At 36.1% G+C, this 16,673-nt stretch overlaps 1 protein-coding gene across 5 annotated transcripts in view; it reads right to left on the bottom strand.

Annotated features, from left to right (window-relative positions):
• ATRX (ATRX chromatin remodeler) overlaps window positions 1–16,673 on the bottom strand; it is a 284,854-nt gene that overhangs the window by 135,798 nt on the left and 132,383 nt on the right. For all 5 annotated transcript variants that reach the window (XM_079765243.1, XM_079765244.1, XM_079765245.1 and 2 more), the window contains 7 exons: window positions 10,200–10,302; window positions 8,628–8,840; window positions 3,516–3,657; window positions 2,464–2,573; window positions 1,288–1,434; window positions 955–1,132; window positions 461–598 (listed from right to left, as the gene is read on the bottom strand). In XM_079765243.1, coding sequence (XP_079621369.1) covers window positions 461–598; window positions 955–1,132; window positions 1,288–1,434; window positions 2,464–2,573; window positions 3,516–3,657; window positions 8,628–8,840; window positions 10,200–10,302 — 1,031 coding nt within the window. The remainder of the gene's footprint in view (window positions 1–460; window positions 599–954; window positions 1,133–1,287; window positions 1,435–2,463; window positions 2,574–3,515; window positions 3,658–8,627; window positions 8,841–10,199; window positions 10,303–16,673) is intronic.

Here is a 16,673-nt window from a genome sequence, read left to right as displayed (position 1 = left end):
TAATTTTTATTAAAATGTTCTATTATTTTATGTTAATAATTATTCACTTATTTCAGCCCTTTGTATTCAGCATGTCTCTATCGAAATAAACCTACATTACTATGAAAATTACTAAAGTTTTTTTTTTTTTTTTTGCGGCCCACATAAACCTTGTTTATTTGGCCCATGTTAGCCTTTGAGTTTGACATGCTTGTTTTAAATCAATCATTAAAACTTCTGATACTGTTTATATATTTCAAGTTCTCTATTTATACTTGAAGATTTACAATGGAATACCACTTAACTGTGGTTTACCAGTCATATTGATAAAGCATTACATTTGAAATGTAAGGTATTCTCTCACAGTAGACTAAGATGGACCTATATAGTTCATGGTCAGAGAATATACTAGAAAAACAGAAGGTGAATGGCAAAGCGGCAAAGCTAATATTCTATAACATAACTCCAGATATTAACTCACACTCAATTAGATTATTTTGAAGTGGTGTTCCTGTTAAAATAATCCTCCTCCTTGATCGTATAGAATTCATAGCTTTTGAAACGGCAGATGCTTCATTTTTTAGAATATGGCCTTCATCACAAACAACAAAGTCAGGGCCTACAAAAATGTAAAGAAAAAACAATATTTAATTAATATATAACAAATAAAGTGTAATCAATTTAAGTAAATAAAGTTAATTCTTTCACAGCCCTGCTCATGTAGGAAGATAAACATCATTCTTACAAGAATAAAAACAGGTAAAAACAGTAACTATATAGTAACCTTGCCAATACTACGTTAATTAAGTGATGAAAGTTCACATCACCATAAAGACATGTGGATCTCATATACCCCTGACATAATGTAACTAGAAGGGTACTTTACCTCTGTTATATGTGTATTATTTAATTAAAACTTAATGTACATTTTTTATTCAAGTTGCTTCTCTATCACAGTGCCTGTTAATAACTTACCTGGATCAACCAAAGCTTTGTTAAATATTTCTTTAAGTTTCCTACTCTTCACATTCCTTCCTTGAGCAAGATTTCTGTACATCTCATAGCCTATGATCATAACACCACCATCTTCTTGCCACCTCTGAAGCATGTAGCTTCTCTCCTGAGGACGTTTCACAGTTGCTAATTCAGAGACCTTTTGTGGGAAAATAAAGATTTTTAAAAGTAGATATTAGTAATGTACAAATGCTAAATATCCCCACTGAAATATATGTCACTGGTAATAAAAAGTATTTTTCACTATATTAATTTCATGCTGTTATTTTAATAATAAAAACATTAAAATGATACCTCAAGCTTCTCATCATCTTTTAATCCCTCTTGCCACTTCTCAAATTCATTCATCCAATTCAAAGCAGTATTAAGAGGACAAACCACTAAAGCTGTACTGAAATCCAATTTCTCACACAGAAGAACTGTATGAAGAAAACTTACTACCTACAAGAAAACAAATGATATCAATCTCTGCAAGAAGTTAAATCAAGCAATCTTACAATTCAATAGCTGTTTCAGTTTGTTTCTTTCTACTTTAAACAATAAAGCAGCTAACCAAAGCTCACAACTTCCAAACCAGGCAAAGTAAAGGGGAAGAGATATCCTATGTAAAAAAAAAAAGTGGGGGGGGGGGGCGGGGGGGTTCAACTAGATAATGTATAATTATACAGTTCCACAATTCTTTAACCAGTAATAATAATCTGTAATAATAAAAGTATAATATGCAAATCGACCTAACGGCCAAAGAGCGGAATGACCATCCAGACGACCTTCCAGACAAAGTTAGGGCTGCGAGGGCCGGCTGAAGCAGTCGGGACTGCAATACCTAGTCTTGCATGAATTTTGTGCCTCGGGCCACTATAAGAAGTGACCACACCAAAACAGCTACTACTAGTAAGTTCCTGGCCTCTACAGAACATACAACCTTTCAGAAAATACCACTGCATCTAATAGACAATTATGTTATGGAGTACTTTTCCATTTTTAAGTGTTCTGAATCTATAATAATTACCTTATGGTATAAAATACATACATTCACTAATTTCCCAACTCTGCTACAATTCCTGACATTCAGAAATGTAGTACCTTAATAGTGAAAAATATTTTAGGTTCTCATTACTATGACAGACTGTTAAAAAGTTTTAAAGAAAGTTCATTTCTACCTCAGAATCTCAGCAGTTTTTACTGGCTATGCCTGTAATGCCATTCCTTTCTCTTTACTAGAATCTCTGCTCAAATATCACCTCCTAAAAGATGCTTTCCTCCTTATTTTCCCTTAACAGTTGTTATCTGAAAATATACATTCTTATTTTGAATAAAACCTCTCTCCACCACCAGAATATAAGTTTCTAGTTGGAGGGATCTTATTATTCTTATTTACTGCTTTATCTCCACCCCTATAACTGTCTGAAACATAATCCTATATTCTTAAATTCATAAATGCACAAGAACAGAATACCTTCATGTTCGTACCTGTAAAGTCTTACCAAGGCCCATGCAGTGGGCTAGAATACATCCTGAACCTGGAGATTTCTTTGTTTTTTTAACAGACTCACAGCAGCAATCCCACATAAACTGAACACCTGAAAATAACAGCTTCATTAAAGTTCAATTGAAAGGCCCAAGTTAAAAATCGTCCTTCATAAACATATCAAAAACATTAACAATAACAAAGCATCTAGGAAATAGAATTTTTAAAACAAATAAAGAATCTCTTAAATGTAAATGAGGATTCCCCCCAATGCAAACCTCCCCCAATTAACTAGAAAAAAATGACAGTGAAAACAAGCACACAATAAGGTTGCTTTCTTTCATTCACCTTATCTAACCTATACAGACCACCATTCCCTGGGATGGTCCAAAGAAACATACAAATGATCTAAAATAGAAACTTTACCCAAAGAAAAAACAGATTTCTATCAAATACTTTCAGGTTTATTGAGTAAGTCAATAAAATAACAGGAGATAATTTATCATTTCTCCCTTCACTCATTAGCAAAGAATGAACAAGAAAGGGGACTGGCTACCCAAGAGTAGCAACTGTAGAACTTCCCTTATGAATTCATTTACTAGTATATACACACTCAAAACTGACTTAATGATTCACTCTAACAAAGCAGAGGACAGAGGTAATTTTTTAACTTTCTAATACCAATATAAAAAAATTATTAACAAACGTACCTCAAAATGTTGAAATAGCATTCCCTGACAAAGTTTTTAGCTAACTAACTCCCCACCACCATGCTGCTGACCATAGTCAACCTGTGCAGACCAGGGGAGATACACTTGCCATATATATCCATTTGTAAGTGGCACTTACTTCCACTTTTGTTAACACTCACTATCATTGTAATCATTCAACTTTGTTCTTCCTCATTTGCTTATATGTTCCATAAGAGCCGGGATCATGTTTGTTTTGCTCATCAATGTACCTACAGTGCTTAGTAGAATATGAGGCACACAGAAGACACCAAATATTGGTAGAACTTAATTTAAAATGCTTTAATCATCTAACAGTTTCTTACCATCTACTTGATGGGGTTTCAATTTGATAACCATATTTCTATGAACCTGTACTAACGGTTCTTTAGTTTCTTCATCTTCATCTAAAACCAACTTGGTTGTTATTGGACACTTGGTAGGAGAAGCATCTTCTATTTCTATCACCTACAAGAAAGGGAACTATAGTTAAGCTCAAAGAAATCTTGCAAACAAGGGTAGAGTATTACTCTTAGTAAAGGAAATTTTTCAAAATATAAACATCTACTTCGAAACCACACATCCAATATTTTGGCTTAAGAAGACCAGGACAGATCACAGGTTTACATGTTTTCCAAAGTAAAAAAACCTCCACAAGACTTAGAAGCACTGTTGTAATGTCTGTGATTAAGCTCATCGTTTCTCACCCTGGATATCTCAATACATGTCATAAACCGAGTACTAGAGTTGTGCTGAGTTGAGGAAACAAAGGTCAAGAAACCTACAGAAATTACAGAGAACTATAGAGAGAGAAGAGCTACACAAAAAGACCTCCAGATATCAAGATGAGAGTCACTGAGAATTTCAGCTGAATATTAAAATGTATATGAGGAGTAAAACTGCACAAAGCCAGACAAAGATTGATTCAGGAGCTATGAGTTAAACAGTCCCCAATGATCAGAGGTCTAGAAAGCATGCAATTACAGACACAGCAGAGTAGAGAGTCTTCATGTATAACTGAGGGCATTCAATAGAGAACAGAAAAGGGCCACACATTAGCAATGGGGCAAAACCATACATAAAGGGTATTTAAAAACAACTTAACAAAGTTTTTAAATATATATGTATCAAAATAATTAAACTGAACTTAAAGTGACTTAAATGCCTGTAGAGAAAAATGCCAAGCACCCTCTAATAGAAGACTACAGACACTCAACATCCAAATTACAATGTCTACTTTTTTTAAAAATATATTTTATTGATTTTTTACAGAGAGGGAGAGAGACAGAGAGCTAGAAACATCGATGAGAGAGAAACACCGACCAGCCGCCTCCTGCACACCCCCCACCGGGGATGTGCCCGCAACCAATGTACATGCCCTTGACCGGAATCGAACCCGGGACCCCTCAGTCCGCAGACCGACGCTCTAGCCACTGAGCCAAACCTGTTTTGGCCAATGTCTACTTTTTAATGAAACATTATTAGATATGTCAAGAAAGAGTAAAATATGAACAACCAGGAGAAAAATCATTTAACAAAAATGGAACAAAAAGGGATAGAGACGCTGAAATTGGCAGACAAGCATAGTAAAACAGCTGTCAATTATGTTCCAATGCTGAAAGGAAAACATGAACACAGAAGAGAAATAAAAGATATAAAAATAACAAAGTGGAACTCCTAGAGACAAAAAATAAGTATCTCATATGAAAGAGTCACTGAATGAGAATAACACCACAATAGTACCAAAGGAAGTATCAATGAACTTGAAGCCAAAGCTAAAGAAATTATCCTCAGCCCTGTCAGCAAGGTTCAGCTAGTTGGAGTATTGTCCCATACGCCAAAAGGCTGTGGTTTTGATTCCCAGTCAGGTCATATAACTAGGTTGTGGGGTTTGATCCCCAGTCGCGGAGCTTACAGGAGGCAACGGATTGATGCTTCTCTCATACATCGATGTTCCTCTCTCCCCAAAATCAATAAAAAAAATACCCTCAGGTAAGGATTAAAAAAAGAAACTAGCACCTTAACTGGTCTGGCTCAGTGGATAGAGCGTCGGCCTGCAGACTGAAAGGTCCCAGGTTCGGTTCTGGTCAAGGGCATGTAACTTGGTTGCGGGCACATCCCCAGTAGACGGTGTGCAGGGGGCAGCTGATTGATGTTTCTCTCTCATCGATGTTTCTAACTCTCTATCCCTCTCCCTTCCTCTTTGTAAAAAATCAATAAAATATATTTCAAAAAAACAAAAAAGAAAAGAAACTATCTAAAGTGAAATACAGTAGGGGGGTGCTGAAGAAACCAGTGGGACAATTTCCAACAGCCTAATATATATGTAAATAGAGTCCCACAAAGGAAAATAATAGAAAAACTTATTTAAAGAAATAATAGTCGCCCTAGATCAGTGATGGCGAACCTATGACACATGTGTCAGCACTGACACGCGTAGCCATTTCTGATGACACGCGGCCGCTTGCCGAGGATGAAACATTTGCTGCTCCTGAGGATGAAACATTTGCGACTAGAGTCTTGGAGATAGTTTTTTCCTCAAAGTGACACACTACCCGAGTTATGCTTAGTTTTTTTGCGAAGTTTGACACACCAAGCTCAAAAGGTTGCCCATCACAGCCCTAAATGGTTTGGCTCAGTGGATAAGAGCGTCGGCCTGCGGACTGAAGGGTCCCAGGTTCGATTCTGGCCAAGGGCACATGCCTAGGTTGTGGGCTCAATCCCCCAGTGGGGGACATGCAGGAGGCAGCCGATCAATGATTCTCTCTCATCATTGATGTTTCTACCTCTCTATCCCTCTCCCTTCCTCTCTAAAATCAATAAAAATATTTTTTTTTAAAGAAAAAAGAAATAATGGTCAAAATTTTCAAACAATTTAATGAAACCCCTAGCCAGTGTGGTTCAGTTGTTTAGGCATTGCCCCAGGCACCAAAGGGTTGCCAGTTTGGGGTTGCCAATTTGACTCTCGGTCAAGGCACATGCCTGGGGTTGCAGGCTGAATTTCCTATAGAGGCCATGCAGGAGGGAACCAATTGATGTCTCACTCTCACATCGATGTTTCTTTCTCTCTCTTCCTCCCCCACCCTCTCTTTCTAAAAATCAATTTAAAAACTTCAAAAAATGTAATGGAAACATAAACCCACAGATCCAACAAGTTAAAGGAATTCCAAGAAGGATAAAAACTAAGCAAACTATAATAATCAATTCCTGAAAGCCAGTGATAAACAGAAAATCTTTTTAAAGTCATTAAAACAATCTTCTAAATAAAAAAGAAGACACATTACATACATAGGGGCAAAAATGAGGAAGACTATAAAAAACATGTCATAAAGAAATACCATCTTTAAACAGATAAAAGAAAAAAATTATCAACTTAGCATTATATAACCACAGATAATACCTTCCAAAAAATGAGCGGAAAGGGTAGATGTCAACAAAATGATGAACGGGGAAGCTCTAAGCTCCCATTTCCATACAGAAATGTCAAAGAAAAAATGATCAGAAACTGCCTGAAGCAACTTTGTCAGTGTTCTGCAAAACAGTCAAAGGTTTATAGCAAACAAGAAAATAACCAGTCAAGAAAAAGCAATCTTCAAAATGGTAGGAAAGTTTTATGTCATTTTACTTGCTCTTACCCCATTACCTCCTGGTCTTATACTTCAAACAGCTGCAGCTTGGTTGCCAGTTCTCTCCCTCAAACAAGGGAGCAACAGTAGACCTTATTTACAAATTACTGTGTGCTACAGGCCCAGTGCACGGATTTGTACACAGGTATGGTCCCTCAGCCTGGCCTGTGGGGATCCAGCTGAAACCAGCTTTCTGACATCCCTTGAGGGGTCTCGGATTGCAAGAGGGCGGTTCTCAGGTGACGCACCCTGGAATTGTGCTCGCTCCTCTGGTTCCGGGTGCGTCACCCAAGAACCGCAGTTGCCAAGTCACCGCAACTCAGCACCTCCTGTGTTGAGCATCTGCCCCCTGGTGGTCATTGCATGTCATAGCTACTAGCCTTTTATATCATAACTAGAAGCCCGGTGGACGAAATTCGTGCATGGAGGGCGGATGTCCCTCAGCCCAGCCTGTACCCTCTCCAATCTGGGACGCCTGGAGGGATGTCCGACTGCCCTCTCACAATCCAGGACTGCTGGCTCCCAACTGCTTGCCTGCCTGCCTTCCTGATTGCCCCTAACCACTTCTGCCTGCCAGCCTGACCACCCCCTAACCACTCCGCTGCCAGCCTGGTTGATGCTTAACTGCTCCCCTGCCAGCCTGTTTGCCCCCAACTTCCCTCCTCTGCCGGCCTGATCACCCCTAACTGCCCTCTCCTGCAGGGTTGATCACCTCCAACTGCCCTGTCTTGCAAGCCTGATCCCTCTCAACTGCCCTCCCTTACAGGCCTGGTCCCTCTCAACTGCCCTCCCTTGCAGGCCGGGTGCCTCCCAACTGCCCTCTCCTGCTGGCCATCTTGTGTCCACATGGGGGCAGGATCTTTGACCACATGGGGGAAGCCATAATGTGTGTTGGAGTGATGATCAATCTGCATATTACTCTTTTATTAGATAGGATAGAGGCCTGATGCAGGAGTGGGGGCCAGCTGGTTTACCCTGAAGGGTGACCCAGATCAGGGTGGGGGTTCCCTTGGGGCGTGGGGCGGCCTGAGCGAGGGGCCTGTGGTGGTTTGCAGGCCGGCCACGCCCCCTGGCAACCCAAGCGGAGGCCCTGGTATCTGGAATTTATTTTCCTTCTACAGTTGAAACTTTGTAGCCTGGAGCGGAGCCAAGCCTGCTGCTCCCTCCGCGTCCGACAGCCATTTCTGAGGCAGTTAATTCACCTTCTATAATTGAAACTTTGCAGCCTTAAGCTGAGGCCTGGGCCCGGACAGGGTGTGCGGAAAGCTTTGCTTCCCCTGTTGCCGGCGGCAACCCTGACTTACTCTCTCAAGCTCCGTTCTGCCACCATTTCTGTTTGAATTTGTTTACCTTCTATAATTGAAACTTGGTAGCTTGAGTGGAGGCTTAGGCCTGGCAAGGGCAGGCGGAAAGCTTGGCTTCCTCTGTTACCTAGGAAACCTTGCTCTCTGTGGCTGTAGCCATCTTGGTTTGGGTTAATTTGCATACTCGCTCTGATTGGATGGTGGGCGTGGCTTGTGGGTGTGTCAGAAGTATGGTCAATTTGCATATTTGTCTATTATTAGATAGGATTTTTCTACCCCAGATAAAACACAATAATGTTGGACATCATATAATTATCTTAACTCTTTCCATGTACCTAATTATATTAATAAAGCATTAAAGATTTTTAAGTGACTAATAGAATAAAACCAACTATCACTTTAAACCTATGGTTGATTACAACATTCTATTGTTGTAATACTGAAATATATCTATGAATCTATATTAAGTCACATGTTAAAAAGAAATCATAAATAAAAACTGATTTACCTCTCTTAATTTCTCTCGCTCCCGCTCCCTCTCAGCAATACGTTTCCGCCTCTCTTCCTCTTCTTTAAGAGCATTTTGTGTTTCTGTTCTTAGTTTATCATCTTTTAGAATCTTTCTAATTTTCTTTCTGCCTTTTCCAGGTGACTTGGAATCATCATTTTCATCTTCTTCTTCTTCCTCTTCATCATCTTCTTTATCTCCTTCAGAATTACTCTATGGAAATTAAATGATCAGAGGTAAAAAACAAAGTAGTGAACTTATCCATTTCATATGAAAATAAATAATATAGCAAGAAAAGGTAGAAGAAAACAGACTGAAAACCCTCAGAATTATACTTTGCAATAAAGAAGAGTATTAAAACACAAACAACCCCAAAAAGGGGGCAAGGAACTGGCATAGATTTTTCTCTGAGGAAGATATAGAAATATTCAGTAAGCACATGAATAGATAGTCAACATTATTTGTCATTAGGGAAACTTAAATCAAAACCACAAATGAAATACTATTAGGATAACTATTTAAAATTTTAAAAAAGAGAGAAAATAACAATTGTGAGGATGTAGAAAAATTGAAAGCCTGGTGCATTAGGAAAATCATGTGACAGTTCCTCAATAAGATAAACACAGAATTAATACATGATCCGGGCATTCAACTTCTCAGATTATAATCAAATGAATCAAAATCATAGACTCAAACAAATATTTGCACACCCACGTTAATAGCGCATTCTTCACAATGGCCAGAGATGGAGACAATCCAAATGTCCATCAACAGATAAATCAATAAACACAATGTGCTATATACATACAATGGAATATTATGCAGCCTTTAAAAGAAAGGAAATTATGACAAATGCTACAACATGGAAGAACCTTGAAAAACATTATGTCAATGACTATAAGCCAGACACACAACGAGAAATATTATGACTACACTTAAATGAAGTACCCAAAAATAGGCAAATTCATTGACACAGAAATTAAAATAGATGTTATGAGGGGCTGGGGTTAGTCAGGAAAGGGGAGTTACTGCTTAATGGGTACAGAGTTTTCCAATTCTGAATGTAATTAAGTCCACTGAATTGTATACTTAGAAATGGTCTAAAAGGTTCATTTAAAACAATGAACCCTCCCTAAAGAGAATAGTGTTGACCTAATAAAATATATTACAGAGAATTGTACTTTACCTAATTCTGTTTATATACAAGAAACTCAAATTGGCAAACTTCATTGCTAGAAGAAATAATTTACATATGAATCATTATGCAGAGTAAAATATGTCTTCAGAAAATAGAACACTACATCTATTCTACAGCCCTCGGAATGTAAAATAATGAAATTAGAACAGCTTAAAATTTCAATTATATTTAGATAAGAAACAAAACAATTGATGTCAAAATTAATACCTCTGCATATTTATACATTCAATAAGTCAATCCTTCCACAAAAAGTATAAAAAAGAAATTAACCAATAGAATGTGACAAATGAATGAAATGCTGAAGAGGTAATAACATACTTTCATGGTCTAGTGTACCAGTTACAATTAAAGCACATAGTAAATATCATTATTACCTTGTTTTCACTGGATGAATCTTCTTGAACCTTAATGCGTCGCCTTTTCTTTTTTTGTTTATAACTCCGCTGATTTTCTTCCAACTCTGCTTTCTTTGCAGACCTAAAGAACATATAAAATGCAAAATAAAATACTTCATTATGAATTTCCTTAAATGAATTACCTACTATTTTAGAACTGCTTCACCTTTGTATACATTCTGGAAAATGATAGAGAAAACAAAAAGCAAAATAACTTCACTAGGTTCGAGAAGAATAACTCTCAATTCTATCCAAAGACCAGTATTTAAGCTATTCTGAGAAGAGATTTAGCATATAAGTAATAAGATGGGTGAAGGGCCAATATACACATAAAAACATTCACCATCTCTAAAAAAAGCTGATTATGAGAGTTGGTTGCTAATTTTTATCACCTCATTTAATTTTTTAAAAGGGAACAACTTTTGATGAGAAAAGTTCTCTCAGCTTAGAAATTGGTACACAAAGTTACATTAATCCAAACAATCTCTTCCTAGCATCAAGGATAGATATACAGATCAATGGAAGAGAAATGAATGTCGAGAAACAAAACTTTTTATTTATGGTCAACAGATTTTCCAAAATGGTATCAAGACAATTCAATAGGGAAAGATAGGCTTTTCAACAATCTGTGCTGAGACAACTCTATGTCTATAAGCAAAAGAATAAAGGTGGACCCCAATCTTGTATCATTTACAAAAATGAACTCAAAGTGAATCCAAGTCCCTCAAGATATACATTATAGCTAAAAAACTGTTCATTGTTTTAATTCTTGAAGATTGAGGAAATGGCTAGTTACACATTCTGTTGGGAGTAGAAATATTGGCTCTATAAGAAGTTTAAAATATGTATGACAAGTCTTAAAATTGTACAACTTTGACCCAACAATGTCACTTTTAGGAATATACTCTAAGGAAATAATCAGACATATGTGTGAATACATACAAAAATATGTGTCTGTGTGTATGTGTGTTATTACAAGTGTTAAATAAAAATATTTCTAAATATCTGTGTAAGTATGCAAATATTTTTACAACAGTATTTATAATAGAAAATTTGAGAACCATCTAAATATACAAAACTAGAAGATTACTTAAATAAAATTTCAAAGATATTATAAAGAAAGGATCACAATTCTAGATGTAAGAACTAAAACTACAAAACTTGTGAAAGAAAACACCACCATATCAAAAAAATAAAATAAAACACCAACATAAATCTTTGTGAGCTTGAATTAGGCAACGGATTCTTAGATGTGACATCAAAAGCACAAGCAACCAAAAAAATTGATAAACTGGACTTCATAGAAATTAAAAACTTTTGTGCATAAATGGATACTCTTAAGAAAGTAAAAAGATAACCCAAAGAATGGGAGAAAATATTGGCAAATCATACATCTGGGTATGGGTCTTATACCCAGACTATATAAAAAGATGGTTAATTAAAAATTGGGAGAAGAATTTTTATAAATGTTTCTCCAAATAGGATATGCAAATCACCAGTAAGCACATGAAAAATTACTCAATAGCCTGAGTCATTTGGGAAAAGCAAATGAAAATCATGAGATGCCACCACACACCACTAAGTTGGCTCTAAGCAAAATAACAAAAATGACAAAAGCTGGTGAGGATGTGGAGAAAGTGGGACCCTGATGCATTGAGTGAATGTAAAATGGTAAGCCATTATTGTTAACAATCTGGCAGTTACTTAGAAATTAGGCACAGTGTTACCATATCACCAAACAATTCCACTCATAGGTATATTCCTATGAATGAATATGAAACATATGCCTATGCAAAAATTTACACAAATGTTCATAGCAAGGATTACTCATAATGGCAAAAAAATGGGAACAACCCAAGCATTTAACTACAGATGAATGGAGAAACAAAATGTAGTATTAATACAATGGAATATTATTCACCCATTAAAAGTAATGAAATACCAGGTGACCTCAGCAAGATGGTAGACTAGGAAACTCCAGGCTGTTGTTCTCCCACACAAACAAAGAATAAGCAACAATATATGTTGAAAATTAACTTTGTGAGAACTCAGAAACCAGTTAAAAAACTGCAGTAAACAAATAAACATCTAACCAAGAGTCACACTTAAAATGGTAGGAAATTTCATATCATTTTTACTCACACTTGCCCTACCCCCTCTTCCCTGATCACCTCAACAAGGTCTGAAGGAAGCTGCCCAACTCCCAGATAATTCTGCAGGAAGAAACAAAAATGTGGAACTTCCTTGCACCTTTCGGGACTGAGAGATACCCAAGGGACATAAATATATCTCATCTAACTCGGAGACCATAAAAGAACATGAAAAGATGCTCAACATTACAGCATTTTATATTCCTGAGGACACACTGCCCTACTGAGATCCACAAGTCCCAGTAGTGCAGATGAAATAAAAATGTGCACTATAAAAACATCAACTAATAAACAAAAGAAAGACGTCTACTTATGAATCAGCTAAATTGTTTTAAAAAAAAGTATCTAAAAAATATTTTAAAATCTCAAATAACAAGGCAGTGAAAAAAAACCATCAAGTATTACGAATAACCAAGTTAACAAGGTAGTTTAGAAATTAATTAAAAGTCTCCAGACATGGAAGACTGATTTAAGTGACAGAAAATTCAAGATTGTAGTTCTGAATAAACTGAACGAGATATAGGAAATCAGAAATGCAGTTCAATGAGCACAGGAATAAAATTAATGAACAAAAGGAGTACTTTAGAGATTGAAACTATGAAAAGAAATCAAATAGAAATTCTGGAACTGAAGAAATCAATAAATGAGATGAAGAATGAATTAGAGACCTCAGACCATATGGAAGAAAGAATGAGTGATCTTAAAGTTAGACATCTAAAAATGACTCAGGTGGAAGAGAATTAAGAGTTAACAAAAAATAAATCAACTCTAAGAAAACTATATGACTCTATTAGAAATAGCATTATAAAAATAATGGATATAGCAGAAAAAGGAGAGAAGGAGAAGGGACCAGAGAGCCTATTTAAATAAATAATTGATGGAGAATTCTCAAACTTATAGAAAGAGCTAAAACATCAAATCCAGGGGATTAACAGAACAACTAATTATCTCAGTGCAAAGACAAGCAAACAAACAAAAAACCCACTTTATCCAAGAAACAATGCATTCCATGTATTAAAACTCTCCAAAGTTAATGACTATGAAAGATTTCCCAAGATCAGCAGGGAAAAAGACTGCCATGTATTAAGAAAATCCCATTAGATTATCATCGGATTTCTCAGAAGAAACCTTACAAAATAGGAGACATTGAAACTAAATATTGAAAATACTAAAGGAGAGAAATCAACAGCCAAAAAATAATGTATCTAGAAAAGTTTTCCTTTAGATATGAAGGAGAAATAAATACGTCTCCAGCCTGGCCAACATGGCTCAGTTATTGAGCGTCAATCGATGAACCAGGAGGTCATAGTTCAATTCTGATCAGGGCTCGATCCCCCGTGTGGGACATGCAAGAGACAGCCAATCAATGATTCTCTCTCATCATTGATGTTTCTATCTCTCTCTCCCTCTCCCATTTCCTCTGAAATCAATAAAAATATATTTTTTTAAAAAAGACTTCTCCAGACAAACAAAAGCTCAGGGAATTTACCACCACAGGATAAGCATTATAAGAAATATTGAAAGGAGCAATTTTACTGGAAACAAGAAGACAATACAAAACTGTAAGATGACATATAGACAGACAGAATAAAAATATTGCAACTCTATTTCAGAATAGGGTATTAAACGCTTCAATATAACATAAAGGTTAAAATAGGGTAAAATAATTTTTTGAAAAGACTCGTTTTTTCTATTTGGAAATGAACACTCAACATAAACTGGGACAATTTGTGAGAACAAAAACATAAAAGTAGAGGATGAAAAAGACTGAACTTTCATAGGCAAATGGAGATGAGATGGAATTAGAAGAAAAAAGACTACTGTATATATAAAAGGTTTTTATATAAACCTAATGGTAACCATAAAACAAAAATTAAGCATTGAGACCTGTAACTATAAAAAAAGAAAAATGGCCATAGCAAGACTTTCCCAGTGGTTAGATCATCAGTTTTGAGGACTGAAGGGTCTCAGGTTCAATTCTGGTCAAGTTCACATACCTCACTTGCAGGCTCGATCCCTGGCCATGAGTTGAGGCATGAACGAGAGGCAATCAATCAATGTTTATCTCTCTCTGTCTCTCCCCCTCCCTTGCACTCACTCTTAAAAAAAAGAAAAATCAATGGAAAGGGTATCCTTGGGTGAGGATTAACAAAACAAAAATTTTTTTTAAAAAAGAGAGAAAAACGGAGGGACAAAAATCATACACTACAACCAAACTAAAATACAAATAAGTACAAGAGAAAATTAACAATGGAGATACAGAGAAGTAAGAAAACAAAAGATAAAATGGATACAGAAAGTTATCATACACCAGTAATATTCCAAAATGTAAAAGGACTGAACTCACCCAAAAAAAGGCACACTGTAGCACAATGGATTTAAAAACAAGACCCAACTATATGCTGCCTACAGTGATCTCATCTCAGGTCCAAAGACAAACACTGGCTCAAAGCTAAGGTAGAAAATGACACTTTAAGAAAATGGTATCTAGAGTAAAGCGGGAGTAGGGGTACTGATAACAGTCAAAAAGGTAACAAAAGACAAAGATGGAAATTTTATAATTGATAAACAGAAAATTCATCAAGAAGACATAACAGAGCACTAGCCAGTGTAGAGCAGTGGTTAGAATGCTGTCCCTCGCACCAAAATGTCACAAGTTCGATACAGGTCAAGGGAATGTACCTGAGTCACAGGTTCGATCCCCAGCCCCAGCCCAAGCCGAAGCGGGAGGCAACCAATCTATGTGTGTCTCTCACATTACTGTTTCATTCTCTTTCTCTCCACGCCCTCCCTTCCATTCTCTCTAAAAAAAATAATTAAAAATCAATAGAAAAAAATATCCTTGTGTGAGGATTAAAAAAGAAAAAGAAGACATAACATAAATATACTATATGCACCCAATATGTATAAAGGACAAATATATATATATATATATATACACACACACATACATACATATATATATATATATATATATATGTACATATATATATATATATATATAGATAGATAGATAGATATAGATATATATACATATATATAGATATGTAGATATATACAAATATATATATATATACATATATATATATATATACACACACACACATATCAAATACTAACAGACCTAAAGAGAGAAAATAACAAAAATACAAATATACTAAGGGAACTGAATACCACATAGACAACAGACAGTCTTAAGGATACACCATATGTTGAGGAACAAAACTAGTCTCAATGAATTAAAGAAGACTGACACCATACCAAGGATATTTTCTGACCACAAGAATATAAAACTGGAAATCAACTACCTATAAGGAAAAAAGCAGGAGAAAAAAACAAATATGTGAACATTAAACAACATCCACATGATAGGGGGCCAGAAGGACAAGAAAGCGAGCAAGGGACAGAGAACCTGTTTGAAGAAATAATAACAGAAAAAAAATACTAGATATAAAACTACACTACAAAGCCATTGTAATCAAAACAGTCTAGTTCTGGAACAAGAAGAGGCAAATAAATCAATGAAACAGAACAGAGACCCCAGAAATCAACCTAAGCCATTATGGTCAATTAATATTTGATAAAGGAGAAAAGAGCATACAATTAAAGATAGTCTTTTCGATAAATGGTGGTGGCAAAATTGGACAGGTACATGCAAAAAAAATGAAACTATACTACCATCTTATACCATACACAAGAATAAACTCAAAATTAATAAAAGACTTAAATATAAGTCACAAAACCATAAAAATCCGAGATGAAAACCTAAGTAGTAAAATCTAGACACTTCACGTAGCAGTATTTTTTCCAATGCATCTGCTAGGGCAGGAGAAAGAAAGGAAAAAAGAAACAAATGCACAATTTACAATAGCTAAGATTTGGAAACAGCCTAAGTGACCATCAGTATGAGTGGATTAGAAAACTTGGTACATCTACACAATGAAATACTAAGCTGCTGTAAAAAAAAGAAGGAATTGTTACCATTTGCAACAGCTAGGGTGGAACTGGAGAGCATTATGCTAAGTGAAATAAGCCAGTCAGAGAAAGATAAATATCACATAATCTCACTCCTTTGTGGAATATAATGAACATCATAAACTGATGAGCAAAAACAGATACAGAGACAAAGAAGCATCAAACAGACTTTCAAACTTCAGCGGGAAGGCAGGGGAGGGTTGGGGCAGGGAAAGATCAACCAAAGGACTTGTATGCATGCATATAGGCATAACAAATGGACACAGACACTAGGGGGGTGAGGGCATGTGCAGAGGGTGGGGGAGGGGGAGGTCAATGGGGAAAAAAG

Source organism: Cnephaeus nilssonii (assembly GCF_951640355.1).
Source record: "Cnephaeus nilssonii genome assembly, chromosome: X".
NCBI classification, from domain to species: domain Eukaryota; kingdom Metazoa; phylum Chordata; class Mammalia; order Chiroptera; family Vespertilionidae; genus Cnephaeus; species Cnephaeus nilssonii.
The sequence above is the reverse complement of the archived record's forward strand: the minus strand, read 5'-3'. Positions and strand labels throughout refer to the sequence as shown.